Source organism: Chlorocebus sabaeus, chromosome 25 (genome assembly GCF_047675955.1).
Source record: "Chlorocebus sabaeus isolate Y175 chromosome 25, mChlSab1.0.hap1, whole genome shotgun sequence".
Classification (NCBI taxonomy): Eukaryota; Metazoa; Chordata; class Mammalia; order Primates; family Cercopithecidae; genus Chlorocebus; species Chlorocebus sabaeus.
Window position 1 is genome coordinate 17,520,251 of NC_132928.1, and position 19,529 is coordinate 17,539,779.

The following is a 19,529-nucleotide window of genomic DNA, read 5'->3' on the forward strand; positions in this document are numbered from 1 at the left end:
GCTGGCAGGATTGCTTGAGCCCAGGAATTCAATTTGGGTATTCTAGGTCTACTGCCTTTCCATGTAAAATTTAGAATCAGTTTGTCAATTTCTACCAAAAAAAGGCTGCTGGGATTTTTATTGGTCTTTACATCTAAAGATCAATTTGGGACGAATTGACATTTTAATAGTATTGTGGGGTTTTTGTTTGTTTGTTTGTTTGTTTTTTGAGATGAAATCTTGCTCTGTCACCAGGGCTGGAGTACAGTGGTGTGATCTCAGCTTACTGCAGCCTTCACCTCCCAGGTTCAAGCAATTCTCCTGCCTCAGCCTCCCAAGTAGCTGGGATTACAGGTGTACACCACCCCCCCCCCCAGCTAATTTTTGTATTTTTAGTAGAGGTGGGGTTTCACCATGTTGGCCAGGTTGGTCTCAGACTTCTGATCTCAAGTGATCTGCCCATCTCAGCCTCCCAAAGTGGTGGGATTATAGGTGAGAGCCTCTGTGCCTGGCCAATAGTATTGTGGTTTTTTTGAACATGGTATATCTCTCCTTTTTTTTTTTTTTTCTTCCTGTTTGGAGCTAGGTTTTACTCTGTTGCCTAGGCTGGAGGGCGGTGGTGTGCAATCATGATTCACTGCAGCCTCAGGTGATCCTCCCACCTCAGCCTCTGAAGTAGATGGGACTACAGGTACATGCCACCACGCCTGTCTAATTTTTGTATTGATGGTGTTTTGCCACACTGCCCAGGCTGGTCTCAAACTCCTGGTCTCAAATGATTCACCTGCCTTAGCCTCTCAAAGTGCTGGGATTCCAGGCATGAGCCACTGCACCTGGCCTATCTCTCTCTCTCTTTTTTTTTTTTTTTTTTTTTTAAACTCTTCAGTTTCTCATCAGTGTATTTTTGTTTTGTTTTGTTTTTTTTCCATAGGTTTTTGGGGAGCAGGTGGTGTTTGGTTACATGAGTAAGTTCTTTGGTGATTTGTGAGATTTTGGTGTACCCATGACCCAAGCACTATGCACTGTACCCAATTTGTAGTATTTTATCCCTCATCTTATCAGTGGTTTTTATTTTTATTTATTTATTTTTTGAGACAGGGTCTCACTCCAGTGCCCAGGCTGGAGTGCAGTGGTGTGATCATGGCTCTTTGCAATCTTGACTTCCTGGGCTTAAGTCATCCTCCTGCTTCAACCTCCCAAGGAGCTGAAACCACAGGTGCACACCAATGCCCAGCCAGTTTTTGTATTTTTTTGTAGAGACGAGATCTCGCTATTTTGTCCAGGCTGGTCTCAAACTCCTGGGCTCAAGCAATCTGCCTGCCTCGGCCTTCCAAAGTGCTGGGGTTATAGGCGTGTACCACCACACCGGGCCACGTGGGTGGTTTTTAGTTCAGCATACAAATCTTGCACATATTTTGTTAGATACATTCCTAAATATTTCATGGTTTTAATGCTACTGTAAATGATTTTTTGAAATATCCATGAGAGCAATTTTTGTTTCTTCTTTGACCATGGCATTAGTGTGATGTTTTCTACTTTTGAAGTGATTAGTTTTCCATATTTGTTGGTGGAATTTTTGTTGTTGCTAACTTTTTGTTATTCTTAAAGTTTATTTGTGGCCCATTGTAGGATCACTTTTTGTGAACAGTTCAGGGGTTTGAAAAGAAGACATGTTTTGTTTTGTTTTGTTTTTGAGATGGAGTTTTCCTCTGTTGCCCAGGCTGGAATGCAGTGGTGCTATCTCAATTCATCTCAGCCTCCGCCTCCTGGGTTCAAGTGATTCTCCTGCCTCAGCCTCCTGAGTAGCTGGGATTACAGGCATGAGCCACCGCACCCGGCCTGTAGTCTTACTGGAAGAGAATATTTGACTTATGCAACCTCTCTGTTACAGAGCAAAATATTATTTGTTCCAGATAGTCTCAAAGATGCAAATTTTATTTTTAACATTTTCTCTTCTGAGAGCTTCTAATTTGTACCTTACCCGTGACTAGGAGGAGTGACAAGTTCAGCCTTAGAATTAGTTCTTGTAATAATCTTTTTCTTTGCAGTTAGTACAATGGAGACAGAAAAGATTGAGGTATTATGTTTCTGACAGAGTACTTTCAAACATAACTTTTTTTTTTTTTTTTTTTTTTTTTTTTTTTTACTTTAAAGATTATAAACTTCATTTTACTATACTTTTCTGGAACACATCCCTGGTGGCCAGTCCTATTCCAGGGTATAGGAGAAGACCCTATTTAGGGATTGACCCAGAAAACAATAATTCAGGCCAGAGCCTCTAGTTGAGTAGTGAGTTAAGCCAGTAGAGAAGAAAATTTAGACCAGATAGTTAGTGAAGAAGGCAGTGGTAATGAATGAGACCGAGGACTCCTTTTGAAAAGACAGTTTTTCCTTTTTGTTGATATGAAAAATGATCCTGGTAACAATTTTGTAGTAGGTAATGTCCATAAACCAGATTTTATATTGAAATGTGATTGACGTACCATTTCTGGGGAACTTCGTGATTTGCTCTGTTATGCTTACTAGTTTGGATTAATGAACGTTTAAATCAGTGTTTTTTATTTTATTATTATTATTTTTAAGACAGAGTCTTAATCTGTTGCCCAAACTGGAGTGCCGTAGCACAATTGCAGTTCACTACAACCTCAAATTCCTGGGCTCAAGTGATTCTCCCACCTCAGCCTCCCAAGTAGCTGGGACTACAGATGTGCCCCACCACACCTAGCTAATTTTTAAAAACTTTTTAGTAGAGATGGGACTTTGCTATGCACCCAGGCTTAAACGAGTATTTATTTACTGAGACTGCTTTAGGTTCCCAATAATGTGCTAGATGACAGAAACAGAATATAATGTTGTAAATAATTTTATCACAAGATTTTCTAATATTCAGTTTTTTAAATGGTAAAATTCTTGTTGAAATTATTGTCATTTTATATAAAATGTCTCACCTAGTTTATTATCACAGAAGGCTAAATATCTATTATACATAGAGCAATCTGAGACATAATATGGAATACATATAAATATAGGATGTAGTTCCTAACTTGTGGGGCTGTTTGGTTTAGGATATTAGTCCTAATCACAAGTTAATTAACAGTACAAGGCAGGCCAATTTAGGTAACAAAAAGTGAACAAACGGAAATGGCCTAAGTGCTTGAATAAATAAATATAAATTATAGTATTAAATAATAATCACTTTTTAGAAATACATTCTTTTGAACTTCAGTAACAGCATCTGTATCTGCTTTTATTTCCTCATCCCCTGCTGTTTCTTTTATACACTTGCATTTTGATCTGTTTTCCTGTCACTTTGCTTAGGCACTTTACATTTGGCACTGTCAACCTGCCCCTTCCTTTGGCACTTAACTGTCCTCACTCATTCATTACACTACCTAACCTGCACCTTCTCTGTATTCTTCACTGCCCTTTTTCTTCCAAGTTGAGTCCATGGCTCTCTGCTTTCTACCAGTTGTTCTCTGTCATTCTTATGGCCTTTCTTAATGCTGGTTTGCAGGGCCTCCGACAATCTAATCCTTTTACCTGAGCTTCTATATTGTTCTCTAGCATAGTAGCCTGTATGGGTTGCAAAGTGATTTGACTTTCAGTGGCTTTGTAATCTTACAGGCAGTAGATGTCACCTCACTTACATTTGATTTTTAATTTTAATTCAGTTTTTTAAATGCCAGCGCATTCATGTGGTCAAAATTCCAAAACTACAAAAGGATATATAGTGACTATTTCCCACCTACTGTTCTGTCATCTACACAGCTCCTTTGCCCAGTGGCAACCAATATCTCTTGTATATTTTTCTAGAGGTGTTTTTTATGAAAATCAGCAGTTCTTTATAAATACCCCATTTTACAGACAAAGAAGTTGGGACTCAAATATTTCAGTAATTGGCTCAGATCAGAGAGATGGTAGGTGGCAGAGCCAGAATTCTGATGTGTGTCTTCCAATTAAAAATTTGCTGTATCTTAGATTCCAAATGCCTGGTGGATGTTTTCTTCTTGGACTTCATATCTCATCCTATTTTCTGTCCTTTTTCTAAAATTGACTTATCCGCCATAAATTTCAATCTTTTAAATGGAATCTGGTTACTAGATTTGAAAGTTTGCAATAATTATTGAATCCTTCTTGTTCATTTCTTGATATGTAATCTCTTTTAAAATGTCTGTCATACTCATTCACTATTCTCCATTCCTGCCACCAAATTCTAGTTCAGGCCATCATCACCACCTGCCTGGATTGCTGACAGAGGCTATAGGTTGGCATCCTTCACTCTCAGTTCTCTTTGTTAACTTTGTTTTGTTTACCATTTGCCAGAATTATCTTCCCTAACACTTTAGATGCCATTATTCCTCTCCTCTGGCTTCTGTTTTTCGTTTTTCATTAGGTTTTAATTGCCTAACTTTTAAGGCCCTATATCATCTGGCCTAATCCCCCCCGATCTTAGCCTCTATCCTTTTGAACATTTCTCCTCTTAGGCCAAAATTAAACACCCCATATTCTGGCCTAAGTGCCAAAGTATGTGTTGTATGCATTACCTAGACTGTCTTCCCTTCGGTTACCAGAAACATTCTGCATCTTTCAGGTCTATTTCCATTCCTTCCATGATAATTTTTGTGCTGCTGCTGTTTTTCTTGTTAACTAGGTCTTTCTTTCAGTCAAAAAAGTATTCATGCACCTGACAAAAAATTTCTAGAGTTCAAAAGTATACAGTGAGTGAAATATAGGTCATCTCTTATAGGTCTCCTCTGCAGAAGTGATCACTGTTAATAGTTTCTTATGTAACCTTCCTAAACTTTTTCATCAATATGGAAACCTGTGTATGCCCCATCTTTTTTTCTTTACAAGTGAAAATACACTACATGCATGTTTTAAACCTGTTACCTCTGAATATAGGGGAACAGTTTTTTTTTTTTTTTTAATTTTTTTTAGACGGAATCTCGCTCCATCGTCCAGGCTGGAGTGCTGTGGCACGATCTCCGCTCACTGCAAGCTCCGCCTCCCGGGTTCATGCCATTCTTCTGCCTCAGCCTCCCAAGTAGCTGGGACTTCAGGCACCTGCCACCACGCCTGGCTAATTTTTGTATTTTTAGTAGAGACTGGGTTTCACCGTGTTAGCCAGGATGGTCTCGATCTCCTGACCTCATCATCCGCCCGCCTTGGCCTCCCAAAGTGCTGGGATCACAGGTGTGAGCCACCGCACCCAGCCAAACATCTTATATTAGCAGCTAGATCTACTGTACTTTTTTTTTTTTTTAATCAGCTGTGTGGTACTTCTTTTATATACCCAGTTCCCCACTGATAGACATTAGGGTTGTTTCTGATACTTTTACTGTTACTGTTGACATTTCTACATCGAATAGTTTGTGAAAAATCACTTTAGTGAACATAAATTTTCAGAAAAGAAATTTCTAGGTCTAATGATGGATATTTTAAAATTTTTGAGAATTAATACCAATGACTCACTAGAGAGATTTATACCATTTTACTCTTCTAACAACAATGTGTGAGAGCACCTATTTCCCCATATTCTTCAGTGTTATGTTTTATCAAACTTTAACCTTGGTCAATCTGATAGTTAAAAAGTAACACATTTTAATTTAAAATTTTCAAAGTATGAATGAGGTTAGACTTTTTATTTAAAAGACATTTGTGTGTGCATTCTTTCTGTGAAATACCAAATTTTTATTGAGTTTTTGCCTATTAGTAAGCACTTTTTTTTATTTTTAAGACAGAGTCTGGCTCTGTCACCCTAGCTGGAATGCAGTGGCACGATCTTGGCTCACTGCGGCCTCTGTCTCCTGGGTTCAAGCGATTCTCCTGCCTCAGCCTCCTGAGTAGCTGGTACTACAGGCGTGCACCACCACACCCAGCTGATTTTTGTATTTTTAGTAGAGATGGGTTTCACCATGTTGGCTGGGCTGGTCTCGAACTCCTGACCTGAGGCCGTCCTCCTGCCTCGGCCTCCCAAAATGTTGGGATTACAGGCGTGAGCCACTGTATCCGGCCAGAACTTTGTATATATTAAGGTTCTTGGTCCTTTACTGATGTTATATGATGTGAATATTTTTTTCTAGGTTTGCCATTTATCTTTTTATCTTTGTATTGTTCCACGTTACCTCATAGTACTTTTTACAGTTTTGGTTTTTTATTTGCCATAAAAAAAAAAACAACAGGGATATAGTTTTATTTTACCAAATGACTGGTCAATTGTCTTTGTAGTTTTAACTGGTATCTTTAATTTTAAATGCCATTATCATATATTAAATTCTAGTATATATTTAAATCTATTCCTTGCCAGTTTTTCTGGATGTTTTCTGATTTTTATTTTTCCACATGATCTTTAAAATCAGATAATCTAAATCGTCCTGCAATTTTATTGACATTTTTATTGAGGGTCATATTAAATTTATTTTAACCCTTTCTGAAATGTTATTTTTAACTTTTTCCTTAGACTTTAAGTTTTGCTTATTTTCTGAACCTTTGTCTTTGTGGGAGAATGGAAATTAATTTAACAAAACAGTTATTTGACTTGTTACATTACATGCAGTCATATGATACAGAACCGTGTGATAAAGGATAAGGCAAGAGTCACTGTACTGTGATTATATATTCATAGTTCACTGCATTGAAAGAAAAACTAGCATCTTAGTTTTGGTAATACTTCAAACTACCTGATCAAGAGTAGAGTAAATGACCAGAAATGGGGGAAGATAGCTCTGTTCACTTAGAAACTAGATAGAATTCCATATTCTCTGTCATTTAAAAAAATTACGTATATATGAAATAATATTCATATCTCTCTTAGGTAAGCAAAATATGGTGGGGGTTTCAGAATAGTTTTACATTTACAGAAAAATTGAGAAGATAGTACACAGGGTTCCCACATTCCCCCACCATTTCTCCTATTATTGACATGTTACAGTAGTATAGTACTTTTGTTATAAATGAACCAATATTGATGCATTGTTATTATTAACCAAAGTTCATTCTTTATTCATAATTTTTTAGTTTTTACCTAGTGTCCTAGGTAAAAAGGTTTATGTATCAACATAGTTTACATTTAGTTATCCTGCCTCCTTAGGCTCCCGTAAGGAGTTTGGAAGTTTGACTTAGTGCTTTTTTTTTTTTTTTTTTTTTTTTTTTTTTTTTTTTTTTTTTTGAGACAGGGTCTTGCTCTGTCCCCCCACTAGAGTGCAGTGGCGTGAACATGGTTTATGGCAACCTTGACCTGGTGGGCTCGAGCGATCCTTCTGCCTCAGCCTCCCAAGTAGCTGGGACCACAGGAACGTACCACCATACCCAGCTAATTTTTTGAATTTTTGTAGAGACAAGGCCTCACATTGAGCCCAGGCTGGTCTCAAACTCCTGAGCTAGAGTGATCCTCCCACCTCCCAAACTGGTGGAATTACCGGAATGAGCCACTGCACCTGGCCTCGACTTAAGTTTTTTAACATGAAAAAAAGTCCTTAATATATAATTTTCTAAAAACCAGAAAATGTAAATGGAGTAGACAATTTAGAAGTGTATTGATGTTTTTAACTTCTATATTCATTTCTTTTCTGCATTCCAGGCACTTTGTGAGTGTGCCCTCCAGACTCCTTATGACAGCTTAAAACTAGGAATGTTGTCTGTCCTTTCCACACTATCAGGGACCATCGCCATCAAACATTACTTCAGTACAGTTCCAGGTAAGGAAAAGAAGGGAGATACTATATGTGCTAACTCCTTTATCTGTATTTATGTTTCAGGTTGTTTCTTCTATAAAGCTTTAACATCAGGGAAAGTTTCAAAAATCTCATACTCCATTACATGCTGGTGGTTTATTTGAACATGATTTCTTAACTAATGCCTATGATAACAACATCTCGCATCCTTGATCTTGAGTCAATAATATATTTTTCTAGGTTTGTCCTTTTTTTTGAATTATATGTGGGTGAAAATATTTTTAAGGATGCTTAAAATAGTTGGTTTGCTTTTGTATATCTCTGACTCAAAGTGCCCTTTGAATTTAAGTACATCTCAAAGGTCAAGTAGTAGTGAGTTTTAAGAGCAAATGTCATATGCTTCCTTTTAGGTGCATATTATTTCTCTGGAAAACAATTAAAATAAAACTTTACTCCAGCTCAAAATGCTTTCCTAGTTACCAGTTGAAGATGATTAACTCTAAAATGCTTTCATTAATGCCCAGTAAGGAGCTTGCTTACCTAACAGACTTAAAGCTAAACTTTTTTGTCGTTTTGGGTTTTTTTATTTGTTTCTTTGTTTTTTGTTGTTGTTTTGTTTTGACACAAAGTCTCACTCTGTTGCCCAGGCTGGAGTGTAGTGGGGGGATCTTGGCTCACTACAACCCAAACCTCCTGGGTTCAAGCAATTCTCTTGCCTCAGTCTCCCAAGTAGCTGGGACTACAGATGCCCGCCACCATGGCTGGCTAATTTTTGTATTTTTAGTAGAGATGGAGTTTCACCATTTAGCTCAAGCTGATCTCAAACTCCTGGCCTCAAGTGATCCACCCACCTTGCCCTTTCAAAGTGCTGGGATTACAGGCATGAGCCACTGTGCCCGGGCTGGTTGTTTTGTTTCAATGCAAGCTTTGTGGAACCTCTGTTGCTTCCTTTTGTAGTCAGTTAGTTTGAATTAAAGAACTGTAATGTAGATTTGTTTGTCCCTTTTATGGCCGCATAGTGTATGATACTTTCTAGGTGTAGGGAATTCCCTGCCCTGTAAGTCTTAATAGGATGCTAAAAAGACCTGATACTCTATTGTCACACCTCCCTTCCAGCTAGTGTGCTTACATGTGGCCTGGACTCGACTAATCATTTCCATGCCACAGACTGAATTGGGAGCCAGTAACAACAAGGAAGTGGGGATATGAGAGAATGGGGATGTGGTGATATAGCAATGACAGCGCAACATTTGTTTCCAGAATATACTCTAGCAGTGGGTGTTTGCTATGTCTGGTACCCTGTGACAGAAGTTAAGCTGTGACGTGAAATAATCAGTAACAATGGCTGCTGTGTCCTCACTGGACTAATTCCATGCATGGTCTTTTGGGCTGTGGTCTTGGTTACTCCCTGGCCTTTTGCTTATTTGTTTTCTGACCTTGTTTTCCTATTAATTTTACAGGCTTTCCAGTGATTCTGTGAAGTACATTATCAATTATTTATTGCTACATAACAAAATCACCCCAAAACGAGTAGCTTAAAACCATGACCTTTTTATTTGCTCTAATTCTGTCAATCAGCCATTTTAACTGTACTTAGCTGGGCAGTCCTACTGGCCTCACTCGGGGTCACTTATGTGACTACGGTCATGTATGACCAGGATTAGATGGTCTAAGATGACCTCATTCACATGCTAGAAATTGAAAGGCTTTCTGCCAAGGCACCTTAGTTTTTATCCATGCAACTCTTGGTGGGCTAGCTTGGGCTTGTTTTCAGGATGTTGGTTGGAGCTAAAAGAAAGCAAGCCACCAACACACAAGCACTTGTCAACCTTTTGCTTGCAGCCTGTTTTCCAGTGCTTTATTGGCCAAAGCAAGTCACATGGAATTGGAAGATCACATGGTAAAGGAGCATGTCCACAAGGGATGTGAGAGATTATCACAGCCTTCTTTAGAAACAACCTACCATATACCTAGGGTGCTTTCAATTTATTCTTTTTCTGCATAAATCAGCCAGTGTATTTCTTAGCTTGCAGTTAACATCCTTCACCGACATTGCACTTTGAAAGAGCTGTGGTAGACAAAGTCTTAATCATATATTAGAATAGGTGAGAGCTTTCCCATACAAGTAGCCTTTCAAGTGAGGCATATGCAAAGGAGTTTGTAAGCATTGAAACTGAGACTCACAAAGGTTTGACGGTATGTCCAAAGTTCACATACTTGTGAAGTGTGTGAGCCTAGGCCTGAACTCAGTGATCTGACTCAGAATTCTCTTTTTTGTACCAAACTGACTTACATGCATGATAACTTTATTTTTCTTTATTTTTTAATTCCAAATACATGTATTAGCATTATGTCGGGTTATAATATTTAAACACTTTTCAAGCTAGGTATTTGTCCTTTTATTGAAGTTTGTTAATTTTGGCTTATATATGGAATTAAGCAAAGGCTTAAATAGACTAGATAATATTTTTAAAAAATAAAAGTCAAGGATTTTCCAAAGTTAGATTATTTCCATAAATAATGGTAAATCTTTATTTCTGTTGATTAGGTTTTTTTCAGTGTAGCCAAAAGTAGTTTAAACAGCAAACTTAAATTTAGTATGTCTAAATCATCACTAACAAGTGGCTCAAATATATAAGATGTTCAATATCAGACATATTTAAGATAAATGCACCTTAAAACAACACTTGAAATAATTTTAATCCATCAGATTGGCAAGGATTTAGAAGTTTGATAAACATGGTGTGTCGACAAGGGTGTGGGTAAGCAGTTATTGCTGCCGCGAATGTAAATTATTAAGCTTGTACATAGGTGATTTGGAAATACTCATTAAATTACAGATAACCCAGACATTCCACTTCTAGGAATTTATCTTATTTACATAGTCACACATTGAGAAATGGCATAAATACAAGATTATTCTTAGCACCATTTTATATAATAGCAAAATATTATCCCTCAGTGGAGGATGTAATAGCATTAAAAGGTCCATCAATAGAGGACTCAAAGAAATTATGACACATCACTGCAATAAAAATCAATGCAATTTACTAAAAAGAAAACATGGCATGGAACAGTCTCCATGAGATAATATTTAAAGAAAAATAAAACAAGGTGCAAAACAGTATGTGAAAAGGAAAAAGAAAGAAAGAAATGTGCTTGTAAGTCGATAGACTCTCTGGAAAGTTACACAAGAAGCTGATAACATTGGGTCGGGGAGGAAGACTTTTCTCTCACTAGCCTTTTACCGTTTTCTACTCTTTGTTGTACCGTGCGAGCCTTGTGAGTTTATCTTAGAAAATCATTACAAAATAAATAAAAATTAAATTAAAAATAATCTTATTCCTAGAAAACATAGGAAAAGGCTAAAAAATATTAGATTTTAAAAGCAGGATATTGGCCAGTATCTACATATCCTGATTATATGTGAGTTTTTAAATTGTACTGTTGTACATAGGGGGACAAAGATTTAAAAGAAATATTTCAGAAAATTAACAGTAAGCTTATGCTGGTTTGTGAAATTTGGTATGATATTTGTATTGTTCTTTGGAGTTTTCTATTTTTTTTTCCCCCTAAGTTTTCTATGGTGAGTGTTGCTGGGAATAAAACAAAGAAAAAATAAGTTATAAAACATGTTTGTAAATTTATAGATGACTCCGCATTGTGCATATCACATGGACAAAAAGAATAGAGGAAATACAATTTCCACAGTTTTGAAAAAATAAAGATACAGTTTCATCTTTCTAATGTTTTGCCTAACTTAAAAACACTGAAGGGGCCAGGCATGGTAGCTCATACCTGTAATCCCAACACTTTGGGAGGCTAAGTTGGGAGGATCTTTTGAAGCCAGGAGTTTGAGACCAGCCTGAGCAACAAAGCAAGAACCCGTCTCTACAAAAAACAAAAACATTAGCCGGGTATGGTGCCATGCACCTGTGTTCTCAGCTACTTGGAAGCTGAGGTGGGAGAATGGCTGGAGTCCCGGAGTTTGAGACTGTAGTGAGCTGTGATCTCTAGTAAGCCATGATTGCACCACTGCACTCCAGCCTGGGCAACAGAGTGAGACTGTTTCAAAAAAAAACAAAACAAAACAAACAAAAACCAAAAAAACACTGAGGCTGTCTCCTAAGCTTGTATTATATTAAACCAGAAATCAATAAAGTGACCATAGGTCCCACACCACCTCAGATAGTCATGGTTTATGCCTATTGTAATTCTTAATAGTGTCCCTTTCAGCCTCAAAAAAATACAGTCACCCTCGGTATGAGAGACAAAGTTGAAGTTGACAGGAATCATGGAAAAATAAGCAGAGGAAAGGAAGACAGTAATGGGAGACTCTTTTAAGTGGTGGAACAAGCTTTAATCTCCTTATTTTCTTGAAGCTTATGCAGTTATAACTGAGGGCTTCTCTACTGTAAATTACAATAGTTACAACATGAACCTTGCATTCCAGAATTTCAAATGTGAATTTAAAAAATTTTGCAATCTATAGCATGAAATTTAAGGTATAAAGCAGAAGAGTATAATAACAGGGGCATTAGTACATGACTAGTAAGTTTTATGACCTTAATGGCAAGATTCTTAAAATTTTGGGGCTTTGGGCTTTGATTTCATCTGTAAAAATAGGGTGTGTTAAGTTAGATGATTCCAAAATTCTTTCCAGCTCTAAAATCATGAATTCTTATGTAAACCCTTTGAGGTATAAATGTATGCCAGCAATCTGAGATGGAAAAAAAAAGCAAACATTTTTTTTTTCTCTTTTCTCTCCTATCTTGAAAGTGTGGTTTTGTCTGACAAGAGGCCTATAATGATACCTGTTTTAATGAGAATTCCTTTGAACTCTTAGGATAGTTGTTTTGGCTTTTGTACTGTTAGTCAATTTTTATTAATATTTTTTAAGAAATTATATGTTGATTTTAGATCTTAGTCATTACAAAACTGTTGGCACATACCTATTTTAAGTACGTTAATGGAGAGAAATGCAGATACGTATTGATAGTGGGATTGTGGTAGGAAATTTCGTTGAAGTTTATTGTTAGAGATTTTTCTCAAAAATTAAGAAAATTGAACCTATAAGCTGAACTGTTTTTGAATTATTTGAATTAGAGTCTCTACTACTTTTCTCTGCTTTTTTAGGAAATGTGAGTTCTCCTCCCAGATCTTCTGATTTAGTCAAATTAGCCCAAGAGTGCTGTTACCATAATAACAGGGGCATTGCAGCTCATGGAGTTAGAGTCCTAACTAATATAACTGTTTCTTGTCAAGAAAAAGGTAAGTTTGATCAGGATTGATATTATATATAAACTTTGGTTTAGACCTTGGACAGAATTCTGTTTGATTTTTTTCAATCCCTTATTTTTAGCCTGTGAGCCTTGATCTACAGATTGACTCCTTTCATAGTGTTCTTAGAACATGTGTTCTCAAGACTACTTTATCCTTGTGAAAAATAATAAAGAGATTAAGACCTTGGGAGTGGAATTGAAAGGTTTTATGGAGCATTGCCCATTTCCTTCCACTGCTTGCCTTTGCGTATATGGTGCTGGTGGATAGAGATTGCTTAGTACTCTACCCCTTTTGTATAAGGTGATATGTTCACTTATACAAAAACCTATAAAATTTACTTAGGTTCTCAAGGGACTTAAATAACAAATAGTTTCACCTAGAGGCAAGTGAATTCGCAGACCAATGTGAATTAAATTTTCACAGAATTTACTCTAGGTATATGTGGCATTAAGCTGACTTGCATAATCGAGGACATGCAAGGAAAATAATGTACATATTTTGTTGTCTACCTAACATCTTTTGACTTGTGTTCAAGAACAAGAAATGCATTTTGGATATTCCATCTGTTTCAGTGCTGATTTTGATCTTTATTAAGGATTACAAGCTTAGTGGTTCCTCTTATCCCCCCTATCCTTCTGCACTGCTTGTTCCAAGTACCTGTTTTTTCTAGCAACCTGACCTTCACTAGCCTTTACTCTGCTAAGCTCCAACACTCAGGAAACATTTCTTAAAGTTGAATAATTAAGCCTGTGTTACATTGGCATAGCAAAGAGTATTTTCTCCCATGTAACATAGAAAACTGCTTGTTTCAGTGTTGAGAACACACTGAAATATATTAACCTAAAGGTAACTAATATATTCAGAACTTTCTAAAACCTTCAGAGAAATTTTAACCCTATGGTAGTGAAAAGTTGTTGTAGTACTGCTATTTCATGAGACATCTAAGAGGTTCATTCTTTATGGTCAGACTTAAAACATTAATAAGGTTATATGGAGTCATTATTTTCTAAAAGTGGTTCAGCTTTCATTAGAAGCTGAAAACTGTTATATCTTGGGTAAAAATGGACCTGCATAATTTATTTCTGATTAGGGAGATTAACACATACTGCATAGTTTGCTGTTCTTAGTATTTTCCTTAGCTAAGCTGGTGATACTATTTCAGTTTTGCTTTATTTATAGCTTTGTGGCTTTAGCTCTTGATTTAATGTGTATATTTTTATAAATACTTCAATAAAGTGGTAGAAATAAAGTCTGAAGATAGACTTTACATTCTTGAAGTAATGCCACGTGTACTTTTTCAAGGAAGGTTAGGTTCATCCATTTAATAATTCCCTGTATCTTAAATCCTTAATGTTTTTTCTAAGAGAGCATGTGTGTTTGCATATATATGTGTGTGTGTGTTTATACACACATCACTTGACCATCATAAAGCTTAGTGTTTTTCTTCTAGATCTTTTGGCACTGGAACAAGACGCTGTCTTTGGCCTGGAATCCCTACTGGTACTTTGTAGTCAAGATGATAGTCCAGGTGCTCAGGCCACTTTAAAGGTGAAAACTTTTATTTTTTAAGTTGTAATAGATATATATGATGGTCTTAGGCAATGGAAAGCAAAGTTAAGCAGATATAGCTCTGGTACTCTTAGAAGTTTTAATCTAAGTGATTATATCTAGCTGATAAAGCCACACTGATTTAATCTAACTGATAAAACCACAAAAAAAAACTGATGAAATGACTGCAGCCAAACTCAGAAATATTCATTAATTTAACATAAGCGTTCATTAATTTCCCAATGGCATAAGCCCTAGTTTATAAGCCAAGGGAAGAATATTTTAAGGAATTTTCACTTTCACTCAGTTACAGAAATCATCTTAGAGATGTGTAAGATTTTTAAAATGTGAAATGAGGCCAGGCACTGTAATCTCAGCATTTTGGGGAGGTCAAGGTGGAAGGATTGCATGAGCCTAGGAGTTCAAGATCAGCCTGGGCAGCATACTGAGACCCTATCTCTGGAAAAATTTTTTAAAGTTTAGCTGGACATGATGGGACACACCTATAGTCCTAACTACTCATGAGACTGAGGTGAGAGGATCGCTCAAACCCGAGAGGCTGAGGCTTCAGTGAGCCATTATTGCACCACTGTTCTCTACCCTACGTGACAGAATGAGACCCTGTCTCAAAAAAAAAAAAAAAAAAAAAAAATTAAAATGTGAAGTGAGACTACTCTTTTTGGAGTGAAACATGAAATATAATTTGTGATGGTGCAAAATTAATAAGGAAAAGCATAGTTAATAGAAGTAAGAAACTGTTAGATAAACATTGGTACATGTAAGAGCGTTAGCTTGTCTAAGGTATGGTTTCCAGGAAGTCATGGCTCATTTTAGCATGTTAAGGAAAGTAGTGATATGGTCATAGTGATGAACAATAAAGATAGTAATATCATTAAGTGAAAGCTAATAAGAAGTAGAGAAGAGAAGTAGACAACAGGTGTTTGGCAACACAGTCTGAGGGGATCCTCAGAATCCCCTTGGAACCACAGTACATTTAAAACTTTTTTTAAAAGCAAATCTTTTTTCCAACAATTGTGGGTGTCAGTAAAATGCTGGATTCAGCACAGTGGGACATACATAGATGGCCAAGAAAGGTTCCTGTAATAGCAGAGCTTTCCGTCTAGAATAGGCTACTGATGTTTATATAGGAGACTATAATACCAAGCAGAACACAATACATTCTCTGATACTTCACAAAAGAAGTGCAGTTCTAATGAGAGGTCAGAGTCGGGAATGATTAACTTTAACCAAGGATATTAGGGAAGACTTCAAATAAGTGTCATATGAGTTAAGTTGTGAAAGGTGGAATCGAATTACAGTAATGAGGTAAGATTGTTTGAGCCCAATGACCACTATTATAAAAGACTTGAATGTAAGAATGTACCTGTTGTGGTGGAAGAATGGTGACTAGCCCACTGTGGCTGGATGAAATAATGTGAGATTGGAAAAGTAGTTCAATCATAGAGGATATCAAATAACATGCTATTATGGCTTTGATTCTATAGATAATGAGGAGATAATATAATTTAAAGTAATGGTAACCTTTGTCATAGTTATTGTTATTTGAATGTCTATTATGTGCCAAACTTCGTTGAAAACTTATATTATACATTTCTTTCAGTCCCTCAATAACCCTATAATGAAATGTGTTTCTCTCTTATACACATCAGAAACTTAAGGCTGAGAGAGATGGAAGTACCTTGTTCAAAGCCACCTAGCTAATAAGCGGCAAGCTGAGCTTCAGCCCTTGCATTTATCAGACTCTAAAGTTTATGTGTGTGCCTAACACCCCACTGATGGCTGCGTGTTTGCATTGTGAAGGATGGATTGAAGGGCCCATCTTTTCAAGAAATTGGAATTAGGAAGAGATTTATGATGTGGTAGAGAGATTGGAAAGGCGCTAACAGTGAATATTGGAGATTTGACAAAAGAATATGTTAGCTATGTAAAAGTGGGAATATTTCTAGGTTTCTAGTTTTTTGACTGGATATTAGTGATGCCTTTAACAAGGCCTTAATAAGAGAAATTCTGTAGCCAAATTGATTTTTAGATTTCAGTTGAGAAATAAGAGAAAATTAGGAATCTCTTTCTCACTTGAGTGTACTTAGAGTCATCTAAGGCATCTTTTTAAAACTGTGAACCCTCGGTAGCCTCAACACACACACACACACACACACACAGACACACACACACACACACGTATGTTAATTCATTAGGGTAGGGCCCAGGAATCTATATTTTTATTTTCCTTCTGGGAGATGCTGGCATAGTTTATAAGCCACACTTCAGAAGCAGTTCCTGAAAAGTAATGATAGTACAATGATGGTGACATTTGGCATATATTTGCCTCTTCAGCATTCTTCCTTATGATTTCCATCTTTCTTAAAAGTATTTTGATAGTCTTAGATTGAAATGAGTGGTTGACGTGCAGTCCTAATTTGTTATTTTAAATGTGGTGCACTTCACAAACCCTAATGTGGGATTCAGTACCTCGTGTTTCTTATGAAGAAAAATGCTATGCCTACAAGAAACCTCGCCCTTGATTTTCCCCAATAACCTGTACAAAGCTCTTTTCTTTAAAGCTTCCTCTGTATCTTCAAAATGTAACTAGTTAATTTTCTTTTTGGCATGCAGATTGCTCTAAACTGTATGGTGAAGTTAGCCAAGGGCAGGCCCCATCTTAGCCAGTCAGTGGTTGAGACCTTGTTGACTCAGTTGCACAGTGCTCAAGATGCTGCCCGGATTTTGATGTGCCATTGCCTGGCAGCCATTGCCATGCAACTGCCAGTGCTGGGTGATGGGATGCTTGGTGACCTCATGGAACTGTACAAGGTGATTGGACGATCAGCCACAGACAAGCAACAAGAACTTCTGGTAAAAAGCCACATTTTGAATCTCCTTTGAATGACTAGGATCTGGTCTAGTGGGAATTACTTTTAAGTTAACATTACTGTTTGACTTTACTTAAAAAACAGAACGAACAATAGGTTAAATTCATTACCTAAGACCAAAGAGTGTGCTGATGTCAAAATAGAATTGGCTGTATGAGCTTTTTACTTTTTTCACTTGTGATTTAGAAAGCCATGTTTTGTTCACCTCTAAAACTGCTTTCTTCCTAAACCCTGTCAAATCAGCTTAGTATAGCCAAAGCCTTCAATCTCATGTTTTTCTTTTATTACAAAGGACAAAATGAAAATGAAACTTTTTTCTTCCTTATACAAAGTAAATAATGAACTAAACCCTATTTTGTACTTCAGAAAATAGAAGTTAAAAATCTAATGACAATAATGACCATAAATTAGCCCAAATTTATGTTTTCCATTCCGGGACTTCTTTAGCTGTTTAGGATTCAGTTGAGGCTTCTGCAGACCCTTGGGGTTAGGAAAGGTACATGCTTAGAAAGAAACAGAAACTGTGGAAGCTATAAGATGTTTAGTTGAAAAGTTCTGCAGGACTGAGAGTAGGCTATATTCTAAATAATTGTAAACTAAATGAAAGTTGTAAGGTCGCCATTCCATATTGTGGGAAGAAATATAATGAAATGACTTATTCAAGCCTGTTTTATATTTAATCCTCCAGAGGGAATTGTATAAAAGATTGACACCATCTCATCATTTACTGCCAGAAAAGGTTACCTTGATGACCAAATGTATGGATCTTTATATGAATCAGCTTTGAAATATTAAGAGGCAGTTAGCTAAGTTATTTATTATGTAGTGGCATTTTGAACTAATGGTCCTGATATCTTTTTTGTGAGTACTACTTTAAGATAGTCTTAAATTACAAAATGTAATACTCAAAAAAATCTAAGGAATAATACAGTGAAAACTCTTCCATTCATTATCTAGCTTAAGAAAAAGGTATTAACAGTTTAGTTGAAGCCCCCTGTGTACCTTGCTGATAGCATCTTCTCCCTTCTCTTAGGTAACCACTATCCTGAATTTGATATTTATCATTCCCATGCCTGTTATTCTTTTACTACCAAAGTGTATATGCCTAAGTAATATGCAGTATTTTGCATATTTTTAACTTTTTGTAAACTTTATCATACTGCTTGTAATCTTTTGCATTTTGCATATTTTTGCCTATTTTCCTTGTCATCTATATTGGTAAGTCTATCTCTAGTTTATCCATTTTACTTACGTGTCTCATTGTGTGATTATGTTATATAATTTATGTATCCATATTGTGGATATTGCTTTACTTATTTGTTATTATAAAGAGTGCCCTGAGTGAATGGAATAAATTACTTAATGACTTCAAAATAAAAAATTAAATAAATGTCAATGGAAAACAAATTTTGTTCTTTTGCAGTGGGCTCTAATTAGTTTTCCTCCCTTTGGGGTAGGTTATCAATGACACTGGATAAAATTAAATGATTTTCTTGGTTTTCTTCTTGCCCAATGTTAGGTGAGTTTGGCTACTGTGATTTTTGTAGCAAGTCAGAAGGCATTATCTGTGGAAAGTAAGGCAGTAATTAAGCAGCAGCTTGAAAGTGTCTCCAATGGATGGACTGTATACCGTATTGCCAGACAGGCTTCCAGAATGGTATGTGTTACCCTTCTGAGTGAACTGGGTTGGCGGAAATGTCAGGTCATGTACCTTCAACTGTATGATTATTAGTCGTAGTCAAAACTAAAAATAAAGTTGAAGTACCTTTTAGTCATGGGTTCTGAAGATGAGGAAGGAAAGGACCTGATTTTTAACTTTTATCATAAAAGAATGGTATATATGTTGTTGGTATTAGTAATGAGGAAGTTAAAATCTGGGCCCTTTCTGGCTGTAGGTTGTTAGTGCCACTTTCATTTTGCTCTGTATCGTTATAACCAAGGCCACCTACCACCCGCTGTTTCTATCTTCCTTTCTGAGTATACCACATCTTTGTTCCTCTCCCCAACCATGTCATTCTGAAGTAGAAATGGGAAAGCTTTAGTATGCTGTACTCTTCTCAGCCATATGGAAAGCCTAACAAGTTTTATTAATTTTGTTTGAGAGGAAATAGAAACCTTGGTTAGTACAGAAATCCTGGCCGGGTAGGGTGGCTTA

General features: G+C 36.6%; 1 protein-coding gene across 2 annotated transcripts in view; it reads left to right on the plus strand.

Moving 5' to 3' along the window:
* The window catches only part of INTS7 (integrator complex subunit 7), an 88,235-nt gene that overhangs the window by 36,338 nt on the left and 32,368 nt on the right, over positions 1 to 19,529 (plus strand). For both annotated transcript variants that reach the window (XM_007988507.3, XM_007988508.3), the window contains 5 exons: positions 7,559 to 7,676; positions 12,789 to 12,923; positions 14,386 to 14,483; positions 17,118 to 17,357; positions 18,894 to 19,031. In XM_007988507.3, the coding sequence (XP_007986698.1) occupies positions 7,559 to 7,676; positions 12,789 to 12,923; positions 14,386 to 14,483; positions 17,118 to 17,357; positions 18,894 to 19,031 (729 nt within the window). The remainder of the gene's footprint in view (positions 1 to 7,558; positions 7,677 to 12,788; positions 12,924 to 14,385; positions 14,484 to 17,117; positions 17,358 to 18,893; positions 19,032 to 19,529) is intronic.